The sequence below is a fragment of the Nomascus leucogenys genome, chromosome 9, assembly GCF_006542625.1.
Source record: "Nomascus leucogenys isolate Asia chromosome 9, Asia_NLE_v1, whole genome shotgun sequence".
Classification (NCBI taxonomy): Eukaryota; Metazoa; Chordata; class Mammalia; order Primates; family Hylobatidae; genus Nomascus; species Nomascus leucogenys.
The window spans coordinates 70,835,836-70,858,133 of record NC_044389.1 but is presented as its reverse complement, the minus strand read 5'-3'; the positions used below and the strand labels follow the sequence as shown (position 1 = coordinate 70,858,133).

At 39.2% G+C, this 22,298-nt stretch overlaps 1 protein-coding gene across 4 annotated transcripts in view; it reads left to right on the top strand.

Moving 5' to 3' along the window:
* ABCG2 (ATP binding cassette subfamily G member 2 (Junior blood group)) overlaps positions 1–21,940 on the top strand; it is a 93,446-nt gene extending 71,506 nt beyond the window's left edge. For all 4 annotated transcript variants that reach the window (XM_030819114.1, XM_012499609.2, XM_003265888.3 and 1 more), the window contains exons 10-16: positions 5,579–5,661; positions 11,555–11,644; positions 13,424–13,548; positions 15,307–15,461; positions 17,302–17,391; positions 18,258–18,340; positions 20,518–21,940. In XM_030819114.1, the coding sequence (XP_030674974.1) occupies positions 5,579–5,661; positions 11,555–11,644; positions 13,424–13,548; positions 15,307–15,461; positions 17,302–17,391; positions 18,258–18,340; positions 20,518–20,665 (774 nt within the window). In that variant the 3' untranslated portion in view covers positions 20,666–21,940. The remainder of the gene's footprint in view (positions 1–5,578; positions 5,662–11,554; positions 11,645–13,423; positions 13,549–15,306; positions 15,462–17,301; positions 17,392–18,257; positions 18,341–20,517) is intronic.
* Positions 21,941–22,298: the final 358 nt, after the last annotated feature.

Below are 22,298 nucleotides of genomic sequence, written 5' to 3'. Positions count from 1 at the left end.
TGGTTTCTTAGACTACCTAACTCAGAATTTTTGTTGATTTAGACAAGCTGTAATGAATAATCTGAGTAGAAAAATGTTTTTTTTTTGGAAATTGTGAAAGAAATGTCAGCCAATTTTGGAGTTTTCTGGTAGCTGTTCACTTTTGTTCACTGATTCATTCATCATGTTCTTGTAGGGACTGTGCTGTGCTTTAGGGATGTAAATTCAGTAGTGAACAAAATGGGCAAAAATAAAACTCTGCTCATGGAGCTAATTTTCTGAGGAAGACAGGTATGATAAATAATAAAGAAATTAAATAGATAACATGTTAGATGGTAGAAGAAACTATGGGGAAAGTTTAAGCAGAGAAGAGGTGGAGAAAGGGGAGGAAGAGAGAGAAGTAGGGAGAAGAAGGTTGATTTGCAGTTGGAATCAGGTGATCAGGGAAAACCTCACCTGCTGTCACTGAATACACCTGAAGGGAGTATGTGCTGTCCACTCCAAGGGAAGAGCCTGTGTGCAAAGTGCTGTTCCTTATCATTTACCTTCTTTAGACAGTTTACAGATGATACAAACGTAGTAAGCAAATTTGAGTTCACAGAACAAGGCTATTCATTGTTAGATTAACTTTCTGTTAATCAAAATGAGATAATGTTTCTTTATTCCTTGGTTGGCTCTGTGATAGTTGGTGATTATTACTCCTTATGGTTTTTGTTATTCTTTTCTTTAAACATTTTTTTTTTAGAGACTGGGTCTCACTCTGTCACTCATGCTGGAGTGCAGTGGTGCAATCATAGCTCACTGCAACCCCAAACTCTTGGCTCAAGCGATCCTCACACTTCAGCTTCCCGAGTAGCTGTGACTACAGGCATGCACCACAACACCTGGCTGATTTTTTAATTTTTTGCAGAAACAGGGTCTCACTATGTTGTCCTGGTCTGGATCTCCTGGGCTCAAGCGATCCTCCTGCCTTGGCCTACCAAAGTGCTGGGATCACAGGTGTGAGCCACCATGCCTGGCCTTTTCTGTTATTCTTAACCCCTCTGTCACCCAAAACATTAGTACTGCCAATTCATTGGTCCATTCTTCAAAGAAGTCAATTTAGCTGGTTATTTTGGGGCTCTTATTTTTATTAACAATATTGAGTTTCTGTTGAGTACTAAAAGATGGCACATTGTTGGCTCTAGTAAAATATTACTGACGTTTAAACTTGTGCATGATAATTTCCATACTTAAGTATATATAAAAATATATGTAAGAGCTTGTATTCCTAGTTGAGCCATACTGCTAATTATGTATATATATGTATATATGTATAGCCACATATATGTATGTATAGCCATACTGCTAATTAAGTATATATATAAATATATCTAAGCACCTGTATCCCTAGTCGAGCCATACTAATTGCTCCAAATGTTTTTGGTACTTATAATTTGGTGTTTCTGTCAGAACATTGGCACTTTTGTATACTATCAATTAAGGGTAAAATTTTATTCTTTGAGCATAGATTTGATGTCATTTGGAAATCAGTCTGGTAGGATCAACCTGGGTTACTTATTGTCAACAGTGAAATGATGTAATGAATTGCTCTTTTAGTGTGATGTATGCATTAGATTTTTTTTACTTGGAAAATAACTTAAATTATCTTGCTTCAAAAAATGGTTTATAAATGTCTTGTCCAAATCACCTATGTGGTAATACTGGAGAGGGCATAATTAGAACATACAGCTGTTTTTCACACACTGAGATTCTGCATGTTTTGATACTGGGCTTCCTTCCAATGCTAACACCTGGCCTAGTGCCTCTAGGTTTAGCTTCCCTGCCTCATCGTGAACTCACTTTCACAAAAGGAATTCCAGCCATGTTCAGAGCAGTGGCAGTCTCTTAGATTAAGAATAGAACCTTGCATCTCCCTGAGCATCTGCTTAGCAGGACAAGTTTTGTTTAGATTTGTGAAAAACTGGAATATTAGCTTAGGGCAGGAGTAGGCAATTATTTTTTTTCTTGTAAAGGATCAGGTAGTAAATATTTTAGGCTTTGCAGACCAAGTGGTCTTTGTCTCAGGTAGTCAGCTCTGCTGTTTTAGTGTGAAAGCAGCCAAGCTAATAACATGAATAAATGAACATGGCAGTATTCCAATAATAAATGAAAGGCCGGCTAGGTGCAGTGGTTCATGCCTATAATCCCAGCACTTTGGGAGACCAAGGCAGAAGGATGCTTGAGGCCAAGAGTGTGAGAACAGCTTGGGCAATAAAGCAAGACTCTATCTTTTTTTTTTTTTTTTTTTTTTTTGAGACAGCGTCATGCTCTGTCGCCCAGGCTGGAGTGCAGTGGTGCAGTGTCGGCTCACTGTAACCTCCGCCTCCCGGGTTCGAGCAATTCTCCTGCCTCAGCATCCTGAGTAGCTGGGACTACAGGCGCCCACCACCATGCCCAGCTAATTTTTGTATTTTTAGTAGAGACAGGGTCCCACTGTGTTGGCCAGGCTGGCTTTGAACTCCTGACTTCAGGTGGGTCCACCCGCTTCAGCCCCCCACAGTGCTGGGATTACAGACGTGAGCCACCGTGCCCGGCCAAGACCCTATCTTAAAAAAAAAGGTAACTTTCATTTTATTCCAATAAAACATTATACATGGGCACTGAAATTTGAATTTTATATAAATTATATATATATAAATATAAATATATATTTATATATATAATATGAGAAATATTATTATTCTTGACTTTTTATTCAATGATTAATAAAATGAGCTAAGTGTGGTGGTGCATGTCGGTAGTCCTAGCTACTCAAAAGGCTGAGGTGGGAGGATTGCTTGAGACCAGAAGTTTGAGGCTGCAGTGAGCCATGATTACACCACTGCACTCCAGCCTGAGTGACAAAGTGAGACTTTGTCTCTAAAAAATAATAAAAAATAAAGTAAAAAGCCATTCTTAGCTCATAGGTGAATAAAGATAGGTGGCTGGCCCTATTTGACCTGTGGGCTATAGCTTAATGATTCCTGGTTCAGGGTTTATGATTGTGTATGTTGTTTTAATTCTGAGTTCTTGAAAATTGAGTTGTTAAAATGTTTTGTGACTCTCTACTGATAAATCTTGTATCTGTTGCTTTATAGCTGCACTTTGGCTTGAACTAGTTATTTCTTTACATGATTCAAACTTGGCCTCTGATAATGCATCTTCCAAAAGTTGTATTTGGAAAATCTTAGAATGAATGGATTATCTGTATGAGAAGATTGCATGTTCATTTAAGGTGCCAAGGGTTTTCTGAACAGCTCACCTTGGAAGCAGATGGGGTCTGTGCACTCCATCGTGCATTGTTTAGTTTGCCTGTTTGTTTTCCTTTCTTTAATGCCAGAAAGAATAACACAGACACACCTTATAAAAGCGTGCCAAGGTTACGGGATTGATTATTTTGTCAATATGTTTGAAAGCTGACTTTGAAAACATTTTTAGAACTTTGAAACTTTTAGGAAACATCTTAATCATAATACTCAGTGTTAGTATAAGATAACAAGTTTGAATGAAAACTTGACAAAGCATGTGGAATGTTTAGTTTGAACAGTCTGGGCCGGGCATGGTGGCTCATGCATGTAATCCCAGCGCTTTGGGAGGCCAAGGCGGGCGGATCACGAGGTCAGGAGTTCGAGGCCAGCCTGGCCAACATAGTGAAACCCCGTGTCTACTGAAAGTACAAAAAATTAGCCAGGCTTGGTGGCGGGCACATGTAATACCAGTTGCTTGGGAGGCTGAGGCAGGACAGTCGCTTGAACCTGGGAGCTGGAGGTTGCAGTGAGCTGAGATCGCGCCATTGCACTCCAGCCAGGGCAACAGTACAAGACTCCGTCTCAAAAAAAAAAAAGAAAATCCTGAATTGAATATTCTTAAAAGTTTTACTACGTGAAAACATAGACTCTTGTGTGCACGTGCATGCATGCATGCATGTTGATACAGTCATCTGCATTTATTTTGGAAGCTTGGTCTGTTGAATTATATTCTGAGGGTAATGAAAATATGCCAGCATAATGGATTTCCCCCCAAAATTTCTAAGTGAATTTTAAAAGACAACTCATAAGTAGAAACATTGGAATAATGTTCTTTCCAGACTAGATTCTTCACAAACAAGTTATCACAGATCATGGTACTGTTTTTGCAGTTTGGTTTGCTTCATGCCAAAAGTGTCCTTGATCAGTTACTTTAAATCTTGATACCACTCGACTGTTGCAGTATTGAGATTTTGTTTTTTGAATTTTGGTGATTCCAAGATATGGTAGGATATTTTGTCTTCTTTAGATTACCATTTCTTATTTTTTATTCTTATTTATTTATCAATTTATTTTTTGAGACAGTATGGTTCTGTCGCCCAGGCTGGAATGCAGTGGTACGATCTTGGCTTGCTGCAACCTCCACCTCTAGGGTTCAAGTGATTCTTGTGCCTCAGCCTCCTGAGTAGCTGGGACTACAGGCGTACACCACCATGCCTGGCTAATTTTTGTGTGTGTGTGTTTTTTAGTAGAGACGGAGTCTCACCATGTTGCCCAGGCTGGTCTCAAACTCCTGAGTTCAGGCCATCTGCCCCCTCGGCCTCCCAAATTGCTGGGATTACAGGCATGAGCCACCACGCCCAGCCCATTTCTTGTTTTTTAATATTTAACTCATGAGTAAATATAAGTAGGATTTTCTCAGTTAAATTATATCATAACATAACCCTTAACCCTTTGCTTATTGAAGTGTCCTTAAGAGACTCTTTATCCTAGAAACAAGAGTGGTGTTTGTCCAATCTCCTTAGGAGCTATAGAAATCAATTGAGTGGTGAAGATAGGTGAGAACAGCAAATAATTGGCAGCTTAGGTCTGCAGCATTGGCTATAGGCCGCATTGGCTGAAGCGATGAGGAAGCAGTGACAGGAGATGGGTAGTGGAAGCACGCAGAGTGTGCACAGAGAAAGCTGGCTGAATGCTTTGGTGACAGTGACAATGCACTTTTCCAGTGCAGGCATGGAATCCCTAGAGGGTGGATAGGTGGGCTCCATCTCACCCCTATTTCCTCACTGTGCAAAATTCCATTGTTAGAGTTTTTTTAATGTGTGCTTTAAAATTTTTATTTATTTTTAATGTTAAGAATAAAGATATCCTGTTTTCACTTTAACCTCTTGAAATATAAAATGACTCATGTTCATTGGCACAAAGGTTGAGAGTTCAGTTCAGGGTCAAAGCTCTTAGGCACTTGGACTTTGCTTTGCTACATACTTGCATTGCTCTGCTACCCTGTGTGGTATTCACAAGCTCAGTAACCTGAAGCAGACCCTGAACTGACTGCTGGGTGGTGCAATGGGAGGAAGTCCAGCTTTTTCAGTAGTGTGCTCTGTGTCCTACCACTCTCCCCAAACCACAGATAACTTAATTTTTAACTTAGGAAGCAGTCTAAATAATGTATGCTGTTTTATTTTCTCCCAGGGACGTTGGCCAAGCCATTGTTTATCTTAATGGAGAGATCTGATTATGTAACCATATATTATACCAATAAATGGTGTGTATAAGTTTTTATCTCTAATTAAAACTCTTTCCCTTTTTTTTGCATTTTTCTTTTTGAAAAGATCATTGTCACAGTCATACTGGGACTGGTTATAGGTGCCATTTACTTTGGGCTAAAAAATGATTCTACTGGAATCCAGAACAGGTAAGTAAATTTGGATCTTGATTTTAAGAAAATGCTGTTACTTTCTTCAAGCTTATGAAAATCCATTAACAATTTGAATTTAAGACAAGTATAGTGTAAATGTCATTCTTTTATTGAGGGTAGGATGAGTCAGTTTATTTTTGAGACAGAGTCATGCTCTGTTGCCCAGGCTGGAGTGCAGTGGCACGATCTCAGCTCACTGCAATCTCTGCCTCCTGGGTTCAAGCAATTCTCCTGCCTCAGCCTCCCAAGTAGCTGGGACTACAGGCATCCGCCACCACGCCCAGCTAATTTTTGTATTTTTAGTAGAGACAGGGTCACACCTTGTTGGCCAGACTGGCTTTGAACTCCTGACCTCAGGTGGGTCCACCCACCTTGGCCTCCCAAAGTGCTAGGATTACAGGCGTGAGCCACTCCACCTGGCCCAATTATTTTTAAATGTACAGTTGAGTGGCATTAAGTACATTTACATTGTTATGCAACTGTCACCACCATCCAACTCTAGAATTCTTTTTATCTTCTCAAATGGAATATCTATACCCATTAAGCAATAACTTCTCATCTCGTATCTGCCTCTCCTAACTCCTGGCAGCAATCATTCTACTTTCTGTCTCTGAACTTGACTACTCTAAGACCCTCATATAAGTGGAATCATACAGTAGATATTCTTTGGTAACTGACTTATTTCCTTTAGCATGTTGTCTTTATGGCTTATTCATGTAGCATGTGTCAGATTTCTTTCCTTTGTAAGGTTGAATAATATTCCATTGTATGTACATACCACATTTTGTTTTTCCATTCATCTGTTGATGGAAACTTGGGTTGCTTTCACCTTTTGGCTGTTGTAAACAGCGCTCCCTAGGTGTACAAATATCTCTTTCAGCCAGATGTGGTGGCATGTGTCTGTAGTCCCAGCTACTTGGGAGGCTGAGGTAGGAGGATTGCTTGAGCCCAGGAGTTCTAGGTTGCAGTGAGCTATGATTGCAATACTGCAGTCCAGCCTGGGTGACAGAGTTCGACCCTGTCTCTTAAAAAAACAAACAAACAAAAAAAACTATTTTAGTTCCTGCTTTCAATTCTTCAGCTATATACCCAGAATTAGAATTTCTGGGTCATATGGTAATTCCGTTAATTTTTTTGAGGAACTACTATACCGTCTTCCACAGTGGCCGCACCATTTTACATTCTTACCAGCAGTGCACAAGGGTTCCAGTTTCTCCATATCTTTACCAACACTTTTCTTTTTCTCTCTTTTAAATAGTAGAGATCCGTTGGATCTTTGGAGAATGTCTATGAAGTCCTTTGACCATTTTAAAATTGAATTGTTTGTTTTTTTGTTGTCGAGTTGTAGGAGTGCTTTATATTTTTGAGGATATATTAATCCCTTATCAGATACATGATTTGCAAATATTTTTCCCCACTCTGTGGGTTGTCTTTTCAGTATTGATAGTGTCCTTTGATGCATAAACATTTTTAACTTTGATGTAGTCCAATTGATCCATTTCTTCTTCTGTTGCCTGTGAGCTAATTTCTGTCACTTTTTAAATATATAGGTTTGACTTAGGGGTGTGATGGGGGTGGGACTCAGCTTTTCCTGTTGTATGGTTAGCACTTTTGTTAGTGTTGTGATCCTTACCTAGTTTCAGTCACAGTGGGCCCTTAAAAACCTCATTTTATGAGGGGACTTTTTATCGACTGTATTGTGTTCTGAACGTAAGCACTCAGGAATTTCACAGCCCTCAGAGTTCTGGTTATTTCATGTATGGAGAACACTTGTGGCAGATACTGTGCTCCGTGGCGCTTGCTGTCCATAGTCTCAGGTGACCACCCCGTGATTTAGAGCGGGTAGATGGTAGTATCCCCAGTTTACTATTGAGGAAAGTTGAAGACGCTTATGTTCAGCCTATTTTGATGTCTGGAAAAGGCTGATTATTTTTTAAAGAATAAGCATAAAAGTTGATTCCTCACTCGAGTAAAATAAATTCTTGTGTATGGAATCAGATATGTTACTCTACAATGAGAGTATTATCACACAACAGTTTACCAGAGTGATGTCATTGTTCATGTTTTTACTTTCCCTGAGGGCTGAGGTATCTGGATTATTTCCAGACTTGCTAGTAATTGATGGTTTGTGTGCCGTGTAGATGCCATTGCTTAACCCAGCACAGAATATATCACAGGATCTAAAGGCTGTGGGCCTTTTATATTGTGCAGCAGGAAGCATTTGGAAAGGACATGCAGTACATGGAGTAACCTGGTCCTCAACTGGAACTTTGAAGAGGACCGGAAATCTGGCCATTAAAGCTCTTGGTAGAAAAATCCAGAGAAATACAGAAGAACTTTAGGTGTTTCTTCAGATGTTTTCTGGAGAAATAGGGCATTAATCTTGTTTTAATTTGTTTGTTTTTGAAACAGAATCTCACAATATTGCCCAGGCTGGTGTGCAGTGGTGCAGTCATAGCTCACTGCAGCTTTGAACTCCTGGGCTCATAATTTGTATTTTTGACTTAAGCTTGCTATCTTTTTTTTTTTTTTTTTCCCAAAGCTCTAGGGTACATGTGCAGGATGTGCAGGTTTGCTACATAGTTAAACGTGTGCCATGGTGGTTTGCTACACCTATCAATCCATCACTTTGGTGTTAAGCCCAGTATGCATTAGCTATTTTTCCTGATGTTCTTCCTCCCACTGCCTCCCATTGACCCCACTATCATTTTTTAAATAAGCATTTGGATTATGTTAAAGTGGCCTGTGTATATGATTTAATCCCTCCTGGGATGATTAGTGATTTATTGATTAGGAAAAAACGTTTCAGCATCATCTCTGGAAACAGGTTCTCAAAGTTTTGTTCAGTGGTGAATATTAGTACTTCATAATTTAAAACTGCTCGAGGCCAGTGGTTTAGTTCTCTTCTTTGGGGATGAATTCTCTGAGAGAGGAAAGCAGTCTCTGCTCTTTCTCTAACCTGTTTAACTGAGAAACTGGGTTTTAATCATATGTAGAGTATAAGCATCTTTGAATTAATAGCTACCTCTGGAATAACTGCTTTACAGAGTTGTGGTGATAGCTAAACAAATTAGTGTATATTAAGGGAAAAGGTATACTTTAAAAATAGTATTCAGATCCAGTCATCTCACTTCTAGATATTTACCCCAAAGATGTGAAATCAGTTTGTTGAAGAAATTTCTGCACCCTCATATTTATCGCAGCATTGTTCACAATAGTCAAGATACGGAATCACCCTAAGGGTCTGATTTGATAAAGAAAATGTGGTATATATACACAATGGAAAAACAAAAGAAATTTTGTCATTTGCAATAACATGGATGGAATTGGAGAATATTATGCCAAGTGAAATAAGCCAAACGCAGAAAGCTAAGCGCTGAAATGTCACATAATCTCACTTAATGTGGAATCTGAAACAATGGAACTGAAAGAGACAGTAGAATGGTGGTTACCAGAGGCTAGAGGGGTGTGGGGAATGGAGAGATGATGGTCAAAGGGTACAAAACCTCAGTTACACAGGAGGAATAAGGATTTTTCTTTGGAGATACATTGCACAATGTGGTGAACACAGTAAATAATAACATAAATTTCAGAATTGCTAAAATTTAAGATTCTTTTACCACAAAAAATAAATGTTTGAGGCGATGGATGTGTTAATTAGCTTGATTTAATTATTTCACACTTATGATTCATGAATCATATAACTTGGTACCCCACAAATACATACAACCATAATATGCCAATTTATTATTTAAAAAATCAAAATAAAAAATATTCAGACCAATAAGTAGATATAACAGATGTGGATTACCACCTTGAAAGAATTAGAATGAATTAACTTCCTTAATAAGAAAGAACTGTGTTTAAAATAAATCATCTTAGTATTTAGAAGGAACGTTTCCATTGTCTACTTTTTCAGAGTCATGAACATTACTGTACTGATAGATTTAAGACAACAAATTGAATTGAATCTTTGCTATGTTCCATGTTCTGAAATTAGCTTTTTACTTGATGTTAGGTTTATTTGTGTACAGAAAGTGAGATAACTGCATGTCTACCAGGCCTGGCTATTTTTCATTCATTTTAATTATACGTACATACTTTTAAAACTGTTCTGGCTGGGCACCGTGGCTTACACTTGTAACTGCAGCACTTTGGGAGGCCAAGCTGGGAGGATTGCTTGAGGCCAGGAGTTCAACTCAGTTGCAGTGAGTTTATGATCATGCCACTATACTCTAGCCTGGGTGACCAAGGGCAACTCTGTCTCTAAAAATAAAATAAAACAAAAAAGACCCTAGCCTGTTCCCTTAGATCTTTGTTCTTTAGGTATCTATGGACTCTTTTTTTTCTTTTAATGTAATTGTGTTGTTCACTTGGGTTTGCATTTTTTAAAATGTTCTCTTGTTTTTATGCCATTTAAATGATGTGTCACTTACCTCTTTTTCATTTTCAACTCACACCCTCACTGTCAATTATGTTTTGTTATGGTGTTTCAGGAATGTTGGCATGCTTTCATAAAATTCATATTTGTATCAAAGTGTAGATTAACTTAGCATTTTCCTTTTTATTTATTTTTTAATTTTTTTTTTTTGAGACAGTGTCCCACTCTGTCGCCCAGGCTGGAGTGCAGTGGCGCGATCTCAGCTCACTGCAACCTCCACGTCCAAGGTTCAAGCGATTCTCCTGCCTCAGCCTCCTGAGTAGCTGGGACTACAGGCATCCGCCACCACGCCCAGCTAATTTTTGTATTTTTAGTAGAGACGGGGTTTCACCATGTTGGTTAGGCTGGTCTTGAACTCCTGACCTCGTGATCCTCCCGACCCGGCCTCCCATAGTGCCAAGATTACAGGCATGAGCCACTGCACCCGGCCAACATTTTCCTTTTTAAATCTCAGTTACTTCACTGAGAAACAAGCACTAATAGTGTTCCTTTTCATTACAATACACAAATTAGATTTTTCTTTGTCAGTAAGTGTTACTTGGTTTCCTCTGAGCACTCTGGAAACCTCCTAGAGGGCTGGCTGTCTTAGCGTGGTCAAGGATAATGTCACGGCCCTGCTGATGGTGGTGTGGTGCATGTAGGTTATGCATATAATAAGGGGTTGATCGAAGGTTGCCTTCACTGTCTTTCATTTTGCTTCCACATGACTTACATTCTTTGTTCAACTTTAAAATCAAAGTGGCTAATTGAATTTCTTAATCTTTGCAGACTTCATTTAGCTTACCACTTTTCTGTTCGTACGTTAGGAATGATTCTTGGCATTTTTGTTAGTTAAAATTATGTGTTGGCCTGACTGCCATACCAAAATACCATAGAGCAAGTGGCTTAAACAACAGAAATTCGTTTTCTCTTAGTTCTAGTCTGAAAGTCTGAGATCAGAATACCAGCATTGCTGGGTTCTGGTAAGGGCCCTCTTCCTGGCTTGCCGACTTGCCTCCTTGCTGTTCCTTGTGTGGCAGAGCAAGAGCTCTGGTGTCTCTTCCTATTAGGACACTCTTCCCATTACACTCTCCCCACCTCCCTATCCTGTAACCTCATCTGAACCTAATTACCTTCCAAAGGACCCATCTTCAAATACCATCACATTGGGGGTTGGGGCTTCAACATATGAATTTTGGTGGGGGGAGACGCTATTCATTCCACAACAATCCAAGACTGTGAATTTCAAAATGAGCTATAATATGTAGTCCCAGGGGTACCACTGTGGAGACATAAGAGATGGGGAGAGGCTTGATGGGGTTCATGCTTCCCTGTTTCAACCAGAACAGTTTCCCTGTTTTTCCTGCCTAACTTTATACACTGTCATTTGTGGAAAGAGTTTTGTGGGTAGAAAATCTGTCTAAGAATGCTGAGTTGACTGCGGTGATTTGGTTCCCCTTTTCATGGCAGAGCCGGGGTTCTCTTCTTCCTGACGACCAACCAGTGTTTCAGCAGCGTGTCGGCCGTGGAACTCTTTGTGGTAGAGAAGAAGCTCTTCATGTGAGTAGGTCTTTGTTCTGGGAACAGGGCTGTCCAGCGGCAGGGGCTATTGGTTAGACTGATTACATCTGGGGTTGGGGCCAAGGATGGGATCCTGAGGATTACCAGTATTTTTTAAAATTTATTTTTAAATTGATGAATAAAAATTGTATATATTGATCATGTACAACATGATGTTTTGAAAATATGTATAGGGGTTACCAATATTCATTGAGAAAAAGCAGCCAGAGGTAGGGAAGAAAATCCTGAGCCTTTGGGACCTGATATCCAGAGAAAAGAGTTTTTCTAGATATGAGTACAGTCAGAAAATCCAAATGTTGGAGAGAGCAAGCAATAAAGGGACTGAAAAGTATCTTTTGTTTTTAGTAAATACTGATGACCTTCACAAGAAAAGTTTGAGGGGCTTGGTAGAGATTAAGCAGCAACTTGGAAGTGGGGAGATTAAGTCGACAAAGAATGTGACCATGCTTAGCCCTCAGTGGACCAGGGAAGTGGCACGAGCCAGAAGGCATTCTTACAGTAAAGAGCAGCCTGGTTTAATTTCTTGTATTTTCCTTTTTTTTTTTTTTTTTTTTTTTTTTTGAGACAGGTCTTGCTTTGTCGCCCAGGCTGGAGTCCAGAGACATGATCATGGCTCATTGCTGCCTTGACCTGTGGGGCTTACACAGTCCTCCCACCCTCAGCCTCCTGAGTAACTGGCATACCTAGCTATTTTTTTTTTTTTTTTTTTTGAGATAGAGTCTCACTGTGTCTCCCAGGCTAGAGTGCAATGGTGCGATCTTGGCTCACTGCAACCTCCACCTCCCAGGTTCAAGGATTCTCCTGCTTCAGCCTCCCAAGTAGCTGGGATTACAGGCGCCTGCCACCACACCCAGCTAATTTTTTTGGTATTTTTAGTAGAGACGGGGTTTTGCCACGTTGGCCAGGCTGGTCTCAAACTCCTGACCTCAGGTGATCCACCCCCTTTGGCCTCCCAAAGCGCAGGGATTACAGGTGTGAGCCACTGCACCAGGCCGCCTGGCTATTTTTTTCTTTTTTTAAATTTTTTGTAGACAGAAGGTCTCACTATGTTTCCCAGGCTGGGTATTTTTCAAGGATGGATCACATTTGCCCAAATGTACATGTCACATATAGGAATTATTAGAAAGGGAAATAATGAAGGAAGTGGAAGAGTTTGGAATTGTGGGAGAAAGATGTCAGGAAGAGGAAAGATTACAATTTGGTAGTTGACAGGGATGTATGGCTGGAAGACATGATCATTGAAAGAAGTCTTTTTCTTTTTTTAACTTGAGAGTAGAAGAAGTAAGAAGAGCTTAGTCTCCTGAAGCTGCACTGGGGGGCTTGGAGAATAACAGGCCACCTTCTTCATCAGAAATAGGGAAAAAGAAAAGCTTCTATTCCTGTCAAAATAGGCTACTGAAGTGCTATTCTTCAAGGAAAGCCAGCATCAAAGAAGGAAAAGAAGCATTCTTTGAAGAGAGGGAGGATGTGTGGAATCTGTTTCCCTGGACACAGAGTTCAGGAGCTAGAAAGAGCAGCAATAGGAGGGAACTGTGTCATGAGAAGAGGGGCTGTGCACAGAGCTTCATGGGATGCTGTCCCAGGGAGGCTGGCACCCAAGGTATTCATGGGCATGCATAGTGGGTCTAGCCCTGAGGATGTGGGAAGCTGGCTTGTTCGACCCCTGCTGTCAGCAGAGGTCTGTAACAGACATGTCTAGCCTGCCCTGTGGCTTCTTAAACTAATCTGGGATGTATGATACGTATTTTTGTTCCGTAGACATGAATACATCAGCGGATACTACAGAGTGTCATCTTATTTCCTTGGAAAACTGTTATCTGATTTATTACCCATGAGGATGTTACCAAGTATTATATTTACCTGTATAGTGTACTTCATGTTAGGTAAGTATGTAACAAAACAAAAAAGGACATGTCTCCAGTCTTGCCTGTGGGTGAAGTCAGTTGCACCTTGCAAGCATATTTTTGGTTCTCAAAACTATAAACCAAACCATGAGATAAGGAAACACCTGTCCATTTTGCACTCTCTGAAATAGTTGTTCACTGTCAGCTATTTTTGTCAAGACTGTTTCCCAACTGAACTTTTTTGTTTGTTTGCTTTGTTTTGTTTTTTTTGAGACAGGGTCTTGCTCTGTCACCCAGGCTGGAGTGCAGTGGTGATCATATCTCACTGCAGCCTCAACCTCGCGGGCTCCAGTGATCCTCCTACCTCAGCCTCTGAGTAGCTAGGACTACCGGCACACATAAAGATGGAGTTTTTGGTAAAGATTGGGTCTCACTGTGTTGCCCAGGCTGGTCTTATACTCCTGGCCTCAAGTAGTCCTCCTACCTCAACCTCCCAAAGTGCTGGGATTATAGGAATGAGCAGATGTGCCCAGCCTGAACTTTTAAAACCACTTATAAAACTACACTTTACTGAGAGATGCTTGTGTTATACACAAACATGGAAAGAATTTATAAAACTTTGAGACTATGCTGGAGAAGCTGGGATATTTATAGCCTATCTGTGTTTTCTATCTGTCTGTCTGTCTGTCTGTCTATCTATCATCTATCTATCTATCTATCTATCTATCTATCTCTCGCTCTCTCTATATATATACACACACACACATACACACACTTAGAGATATATAGAATGATTAAATATATTTAATCTCTTAGAGATACATAGAATGATTAAATATATATATATGTATTTATTTAATGTATATTCCCCATCTCTACTTCTTTAATGAGAGAAAGACGGTGACTTTTGGGGCTTGTTAATTAAAAGAAAATACTTGTTTGGTAGATGTGGAGACTCATTTGTGCATTATGCTCAGGCTTCACTCCAGGTTCCTTGCATCTGATTTCCATATATTTCACTGATACACACATGCACACACACAAAACTCCCAGGAATATCTATTTTGACACTACAAGATAAGAACTACTGACTGAGCTTAAACCTTCCATTTGACAAATAATAGGTGTGTCCTAAACAATCAGGGTTAGGATCTAGATCTCCAGACTCCTGATTGTTGTTCTTGTGGCTGTTTCAAATCTTCAGATTATATTACCTGTAGTATTAGCTCACTACAGTTTAGAAAGCAGTTTATGAAACATAATTTAGTCCCATTTCAATCCAGAGTGATGTGGTGATCTGTCTAGGGAGGGTTGGGTTATGGAGGCCCCCTCCCCCTCCCCCAGATACTACAACCACTTCGAGGTCATGGCATCTCGATTGTCCCAGTCCCTTCACTCACAAAGTTACAGCACACAATGAGTAATATGGGGATGTATGGGCAAATGAATGTGCTATTGATGAGTTTCCTATGAAAAGAGAAGGCAGTTGAATTTTGGCTAGTTGTACTGCCTGTAGCTCTGCATCTCAGGAACTCAGAAATTGTTCATAATTATACATAATGGCACATAAGTGTTATAAGGACCAGTGCTTATGAAGTTGGTATAAAATATGAGAACTTTATGCAGTTACGTGGACAGACACAACATTGGAGACCCAGGGTGGTTGGAGAGTGGATGACTTTTTTCATTCTAATATTAGTTTCGCAAAATATTAGTATTAAATTTGCACAATAAACAATCCCAAACATACGGTGACCTAGGCAGTTGGGTTAACTACTTCTTCTCTTTCTGACTAAGGATTGAAGCCAAAGGCAGATGCCTTCTTCCTTATGATGTTTACCCTTATGATGGTGGCTTATTCGGCCAGTTCCATGGCACTGGCCATAGCAGCAGGTCAGAGTGTGGTTTCTGTAGCAACACTTCTCATGACCATCTGTTTTGTGTTTATGATGGTGAGTCTGAACTGTGTTTCCTCTGATAAGGAGTTGTTTTTTCCTTCATTTCTTCCTGCACATTCACCTGTCATGTAAAACCTGTTTTAAGGATTCTGTAAATGGGACTCTGCTTTACTTAAGGCCATCTACTGAAATAGATTATGTTAGAGAATATACTAACTTTCCTCTTTGCCCTTATCCAACCTTTTTTGCTACTATTCTAATGTAGTTCCAATAATTTTAGTTAATATTGTTACTAATGAGCTTTTAAAAGGCGTTTCTTGGTGACATATTATGAAACCTTAATAAATTGGAATTTCAGAAACCAGAAGACATTTGATCGGCAGATTCTCTTGAGAATGACAGATTATTTGCCCGACTTTCATGCTGGCATTAGAGAACTGCTAGCTTATTTTTTTTTTTACATTTTTAATTTCTGTTTTAAAGTTCCCACATACAGCATTGAACTGCTAGCTTGTTTACCTACCAGCAGAGATGGTTTGGTTGGATTTATAATACTGTTTTCCAAGACGCACGTTAAGCCTCATAAGAAGCAGAACAGAGTATGGTTTAGTAGTCTATTTTGGCTCCCTCTCGTATTTTGATAAAGAGTGTTTTAAAAATATTGGAAAATTGCAGAGTTCACACACTACTAAGTACCTCCTTTCTGGGTTTCGTTCCTGACATTCAATATGTTTCTGCTTATCTTTTTTTTTTAATGGTTACTTAATCCTAATCTTACATGCCCCTAAATTTTGTACATAGAGGAATCAACAGGTGAATGAAACCAGTTACATTTTTTTTCCCCCTCAACATCATACTTGACAGGAACATGTTCTGTCTGCTAGAGTAGGAGTAGATGTCTTTAAATAAAAATAATTAGCACAAACTCTCGCCATAGTTTAATTCTTCCATTTCTGGATTTGAAAACTACCAATGCAAACATTAATGAGGAAGTGATAGGCTTGTTTATATTTCCCATACTGTCATCCAGCAAATACAAATGTTTTGATTTATTATTATTTAAAGATTTCTACACAGGACATTAAAAACTAGTCCTAAAACTGTGTTTTACTCAGAGATGCCGTGTTATATGCTAAGCACTTGGTCAGGTCAAGTCTGAATATGTATTGTCATACCAGCAACATCATCATTGTTATGCATATACCAGTATGCTTGTGGTGGCAATTAGTTCTCTTGTCAATCTTAAGCAGGTCTTCCTGGCATCTCCATTGCGCTACTGCTTTTTGGCAGCTTTAAATGATAGCACTGATCCTGTTTATACTGTACCTCTCACCACATTATACTCTGTGTCAGTTCTAGACTTTGGGTTATGTTAAGCCTGCATTCAGAACCCCATATCCTTGCTAAAGTCATATGGGTATAGACTGCAAACCTTTGTAAATAAGAAATCTTATCGTATGAGGTGCAGTGGGCGTGTGATGCTCAGGATTGATCTGGTATAGGTTCTTCCAATGCCAGGTGTATTGGTGAGCACACATAGTGGTTGTGTCATTAAAATAGTCAGTGCTTCTTGACCTTCCCTTGTGTGCAGTTACAAATAAAGTTGAGTACATAGTCTTGACAGTTGAGGATCTTCCAATTAAATGGAATATCTAATATGTATTAGATATTTTGTTCTTCCTTTAAAACCATAAATGACTTCAGCTATATAGAGATGTGCACATGCAGAGGAAAAGAGTTTAGTGAGTGTCTAGAGTAAGTGGAAAGAACTTCAAGAAAGAGTTGGTTTTAAAACAAATACTTACAAAGTGGTAGAGACTTGAAGAGGGTATTCTCTGGAATTCTGCATGAAATTACTGAAGCAGGCCTGACTCTTAGTATTTGCTTTTTGTAGATTTTTTCAGGCCTGTTGGTCAATCTCACAACCATTGCATCTTGGCTCTCATGGCTTCAGTACTTCAGCATTCCACGATATGGATTTACGGTATGTCTTCCTTGTCTGTCATTGTGACTGCATTCCCAAGCTAGGAACAATGGAAATCAAGTGTCCTTATCTCATTTCCCTGACCTTGAGCTGTGAAAGTCTCCCATCCAGAAACTCCCTTTTAGGAGCAAGGAATGAGAATTTCCTGTTAGCCTTGGTTAACACAAGGCCGGCGAGTCATTTGCTATTTTCCTCAGTCATCCTTTAAAGGGTTGAAGAGTGGGGAGATACCTCCTAGTAAAGGAGAAAGATTGGCTAATTGATGAAAAACATCTTGTTGCATTTCAGTTCAATAAGGAAATAAATGAGAGGCTGGGAGACTAGAATACGTATGTTTATAATGAAAGGAAAATTAGAAGAACAAAGACCATATAATAAGCATAGTCATATTGGCTTTTGCAAGCTCATTAACTCTAAAGTAAACTATCTGTGTCTTAATATAGTATAACCAAGCTTCTAACTTCCAAGAATTACAACTGGTTCTAATGAAAACAAACAAGAACAAAAGATTGTCACTGTAAATTGACAATACTCATTGAGCACCACTCTATCATTTTAATTAGAATGTTTATGGGGTTACAAAATTGGGGAGAGAAGGAGGAAGGAGCTATGGTGTAATACAGCCAGAGGTCTCCCGCTTTGGCCAAATACTTTCCTTCTTTTGTATTGGAAGCCAAAATCCCAACCCTAGGCTTCTTGATTGCCAGGGAAAATAACATTAGTTGGTTTGGTGAGACAAAGACTGTGAATATGTTTTTAGAAATAACAATAAAGATTAAACTCAGAGGGCATGATTGTGATAACTCTTTGGAAACTTCTTGAAATTTAAAACTGTTTACCTTGCCCTGCTCCAACTTGTGTTATAGGCTTTGCAGTATAATGAATTTTTGGGACAAAACTTCTGCCCAGGACTCAATGCAACAGTAAACGATACTTGTAACTATGCAACGTAAGTTTGTGTTCAATGTCAAAATGGGTTTTGTTACTACCATGGTGTGATGTGTAAAGGCCACTGGGCTTAGATCTGAGTCCTTCCAGGAGCACTGAATTTTTCCGAGCCTACGTTTTCTCATCCGTAAAGTGAGTTGTTGTGCGCAAATGCACGTGAACATGCGGCACAACCCCTCAGTATTCTGCTGCAGTAAAGGTTGTCTTTAACGTGCAGCAATGTTTCTTATGTTTGTTTCTTATTGTTTGTTTTGGGCCTTTTAAAAGATCCTTTTGATATTTTTATTGTGGGTTTGAATTCTTGGTTTTCAGAGCATTTGAGATTGAAGTGAGGTGCTTTGATGTTTTATCAAGGGCTTATGGTCCCTGAACTGTATGGATTATATGAAATCTATGGGTCCATGAACTCATGGATACTTCTGAGCCCAACCCATGGACAGTAGTTAAGAATGAAATAGGCAGCAATAGCACAAAGAATGTGAACATTTCCCTGCCAAGATCCTGGCACTTCCACTACCTCATGCATTTGGAAGACATCAAGAAATCAAAGCCCGCATAGTCATGTGTTGTTGTTTTTAAATTAACTTGGAATACTCCCTATCAATCGATTTATCCTTCAAAACAACAAGAAAACACTTGAGTAAGTTGAGAAAAAAACCTGTTTTCACATAATGTTAAAACAGATTCTAATAACACTAGATAATATTGTTTTAAGAATTTAGTAACACGTTCCTTTTCTATGATTGCTAGTGGTTTGATTTTGATACATAAACTAATGAGAGAAAAGAGTATGTTGATATTATCCTCAATCTCCTGAAAGTTCAAGTAGAATATAAATAATTCTGAATAACAGGACAAATTACTCTTTTGAATTATTCACAGGAAATCCTCTATACAGAGAGGTTTTCTTTATTCTGTCACTCTCTTTTGGCTTGATCAGGGTGGTCAGGAGGAAGTGGATGGGAAAAATGGGACCAGATAAGGAGGAACTACCATGGGCTTCATGGTAGCGGAAGATGAGGCTTCATCCTCAGAAGACAAAGGAGGAAGATATTCCTTTTTTTTTGAAATGGAATCTCGCTCTGTCACTGAGGCTGGAGTGCAGTGGCACGATGTCCACTCACTGCAAGCTCCACCTCCAGGGTTCACGCCATTCTCCTGCCTCAGCCTCCCGAGTAGTTGGGATTACAGGTGCCCACCACCACACCCGGCTAATTTTTTGTAGTTTTAGTAGAGACGGGGTTTTACAGGATGGTCTCGATCTCCTGACCTCGTGATCCACCCGCCTCGGCCTCCCAAAGTGCTGGGATTACAGGCGTGAGCCACCGTGCCCGGCCAGGAGGAAGCTATTCTTATAGTAAAAGAGAGGCTATGTATGTTTTTCGAATTGCTGAATTCCCAAGAGTTGCACAAAAATGGTATCAGGCAGTAACTCTGGCTGTCCAAGGTCTTTTTAGTAGAAGATGATTTCCTAACCTGTGGCAAGGAGTTCATCCTACTCTACTCTAGCTGTCATTTAAGGCTTGAACCTAATAGCTGAGTCTGCTGGGAATGTCTTGTACCTGAGTATCTGTGATGCTCATCACAGTCTTGGTGTAAGAGCTGACAGAACGTGACTTTGGCAGGAAACCCATGCACACCTCTTTTCCTGGTTTTGGAATTCTTAGTCTGTGTTGTTTTTTATGGCTATTTGTAAGGGTAAAGAGTACTGTAAGAGCTTTGATCATCTTAGTAAGGGTCACAGGTGTCATCTGTTTAAGCGGATGTTTTCTTTATCAGGGATAAGGGAACTATTACTTGATAAATATTTCTGCCCTTTGGAGAGAGCAGCATTACAGATTTGGAAACCAATAAATTTGAGTAGGCTAAAAACTCGGTGATTCAAGTATGACTCTGTAAACCTGGTCAAGTTCCTTAAACCTTAGTCCCCTCATCTTTTAAGTGTGTACAATGTCTATCGCATTGGATCGTTTTAGGAATTAACTAAGTTAGGTTCATGTTGCTTGTTAGTGTCTAGCAAAATTGTAAGCACACAATGACTGTTAGCTATGACATCTGAAGGGGTAATCATTAAAGGCTTGGTTAAATTTTAGGCGCTTTTAAGGAACAGTGGATATACTGAGTAACATTTGACAGATGCTAGGAATGAAGTTATATTCTCTTTCTGTTGAATTTCAGATGTACTGGCGAAGAATATTTGGCAAACCAGGGCATCGATCTCTCACCCTGGGGCTTGTGGAAGAATCACGTGGCCTTGGCTTGTATGATTGTTATTTTCCTCACAATTGCCTACCTGAAATTGTTATTTCTTAAAAAATATTCTTAAATTTCCCCTTAATTCAGTATGATTTATCCTCACATAAAAAAGAAGCACTTTGTTTGAAGTATTCAGTCAAGTTTTTTGTTGTTTTCTGTTCCCTTGCCATCACACTGTTGCACAACAGCAATTGTTTTAAAGAGATACATTTTTAGAAATCACAACAAACTGAATTAAACATGAAAGAACCCAAGATATCATGTATCGCATATTAGTTTATCTCCTCAGACAGTAACCATGGGGAAGAAATCTGGTCTAACTTATTAATCTAAAAAAGGAGAATTGAATTCTGGAAACTCCTGACAAGTTATTACTGTCTCTGGCATTTGTTTCCTCATCTTTAAAATGAATAGGTAGGTTAGTAGCCCTTCAGTCTTAATACTTTATGATGCTATGGTTTGCCATTATTTAATAAATGACAAATGTATTAATGCTATACTGGAAATGTAAAATTGAAAATATGTTGGAAAAACGATCCTGTCTTATAGGGTAAAAAAAGCCACCGTGATAGAAAAAAAATCTTTTTGATAAGCACATTAAAGTTAATAGAACTTACTGATATTTCTCTCTAGTGGTATAATATCTCAGGAATCTTGGCTGAGGGTTTGGAACTGTAGGTAGAGTAGGGGGCTGGGAGTCCAGTAATAGAATTCTTGCACCATTTCTGGAACATTCTAGCTCTGGAAGGTCACGTAACCTTCTTGGGGTAGTTCAGTGGTTTATAATCCAGGTGTGTGTCAGAATCATCTGAGGAACTTTGCTAAAATACAAAAGTCTGGCCTAAGTATCTCCAGCTCTACCTTCATAAAGGAATCTGACCACTCCTGGATTTGGTAATTTCCAAGCTCTGAAAATTTTACTTGGGATTTAATAACTATTACATCTGTCCCTGCGTAGGTTTTCTTTCCTACTTATATACCTTATTTCTATATGTTTTCTTCATTCTAACCTTCATCAGTAATAGGGAAATGTTTTAATTTTTTTTTTTTAGTTGAAGGGTAATGTACCAAAAAATATAGTTCAGTGAATTAAAATGAATACACATGTGCAACCACCAATGCAGGTCAAGAAATAGACGATTGTAGCCCACAAAAGCCCACTCAGCCACTCTCCCAGTCACTACTTCCTTCCTTACCCCTGGGTTATTTTTGAAATGACACTTGATGTATTCCCCTCTGTCGCTGTTATGAGATCATTGCTACAGCCAAGTGTTGTGTTTCTGTGTGCATAGGTTGATACTTAATTATCTCCCCACTTTTTAATAAACTTGTAATTTGGAAATAATTTTAGATTGACAGAAAAGTTGCAAAGATAGTGAGGAAAATTCCTGTCTACTCTGCTCAGCTTCCCTTAATGTTAACATTTTATATAGCAAGGTGCATTTGTCAAAGCTAAGAAGTTAACACTGGTACAATCACTGTTAATTAAACTGGACACAATATTCAGATTTCACCACTTTTCCACTAATATTCTTTCATTGTTCTAGGATTCAATTCAGGAGACCACATTGCATCTAGCCCTCTGTTTTAAAAGTAAATACTTTTCAACACTTACAGGAATTAACTGAGCTGGGGCATCACTGGTGTGTAGACGCCCTGAGACTGGTCATCTTGGAATTCATTTAGTTTGTCACTGGGTGCCC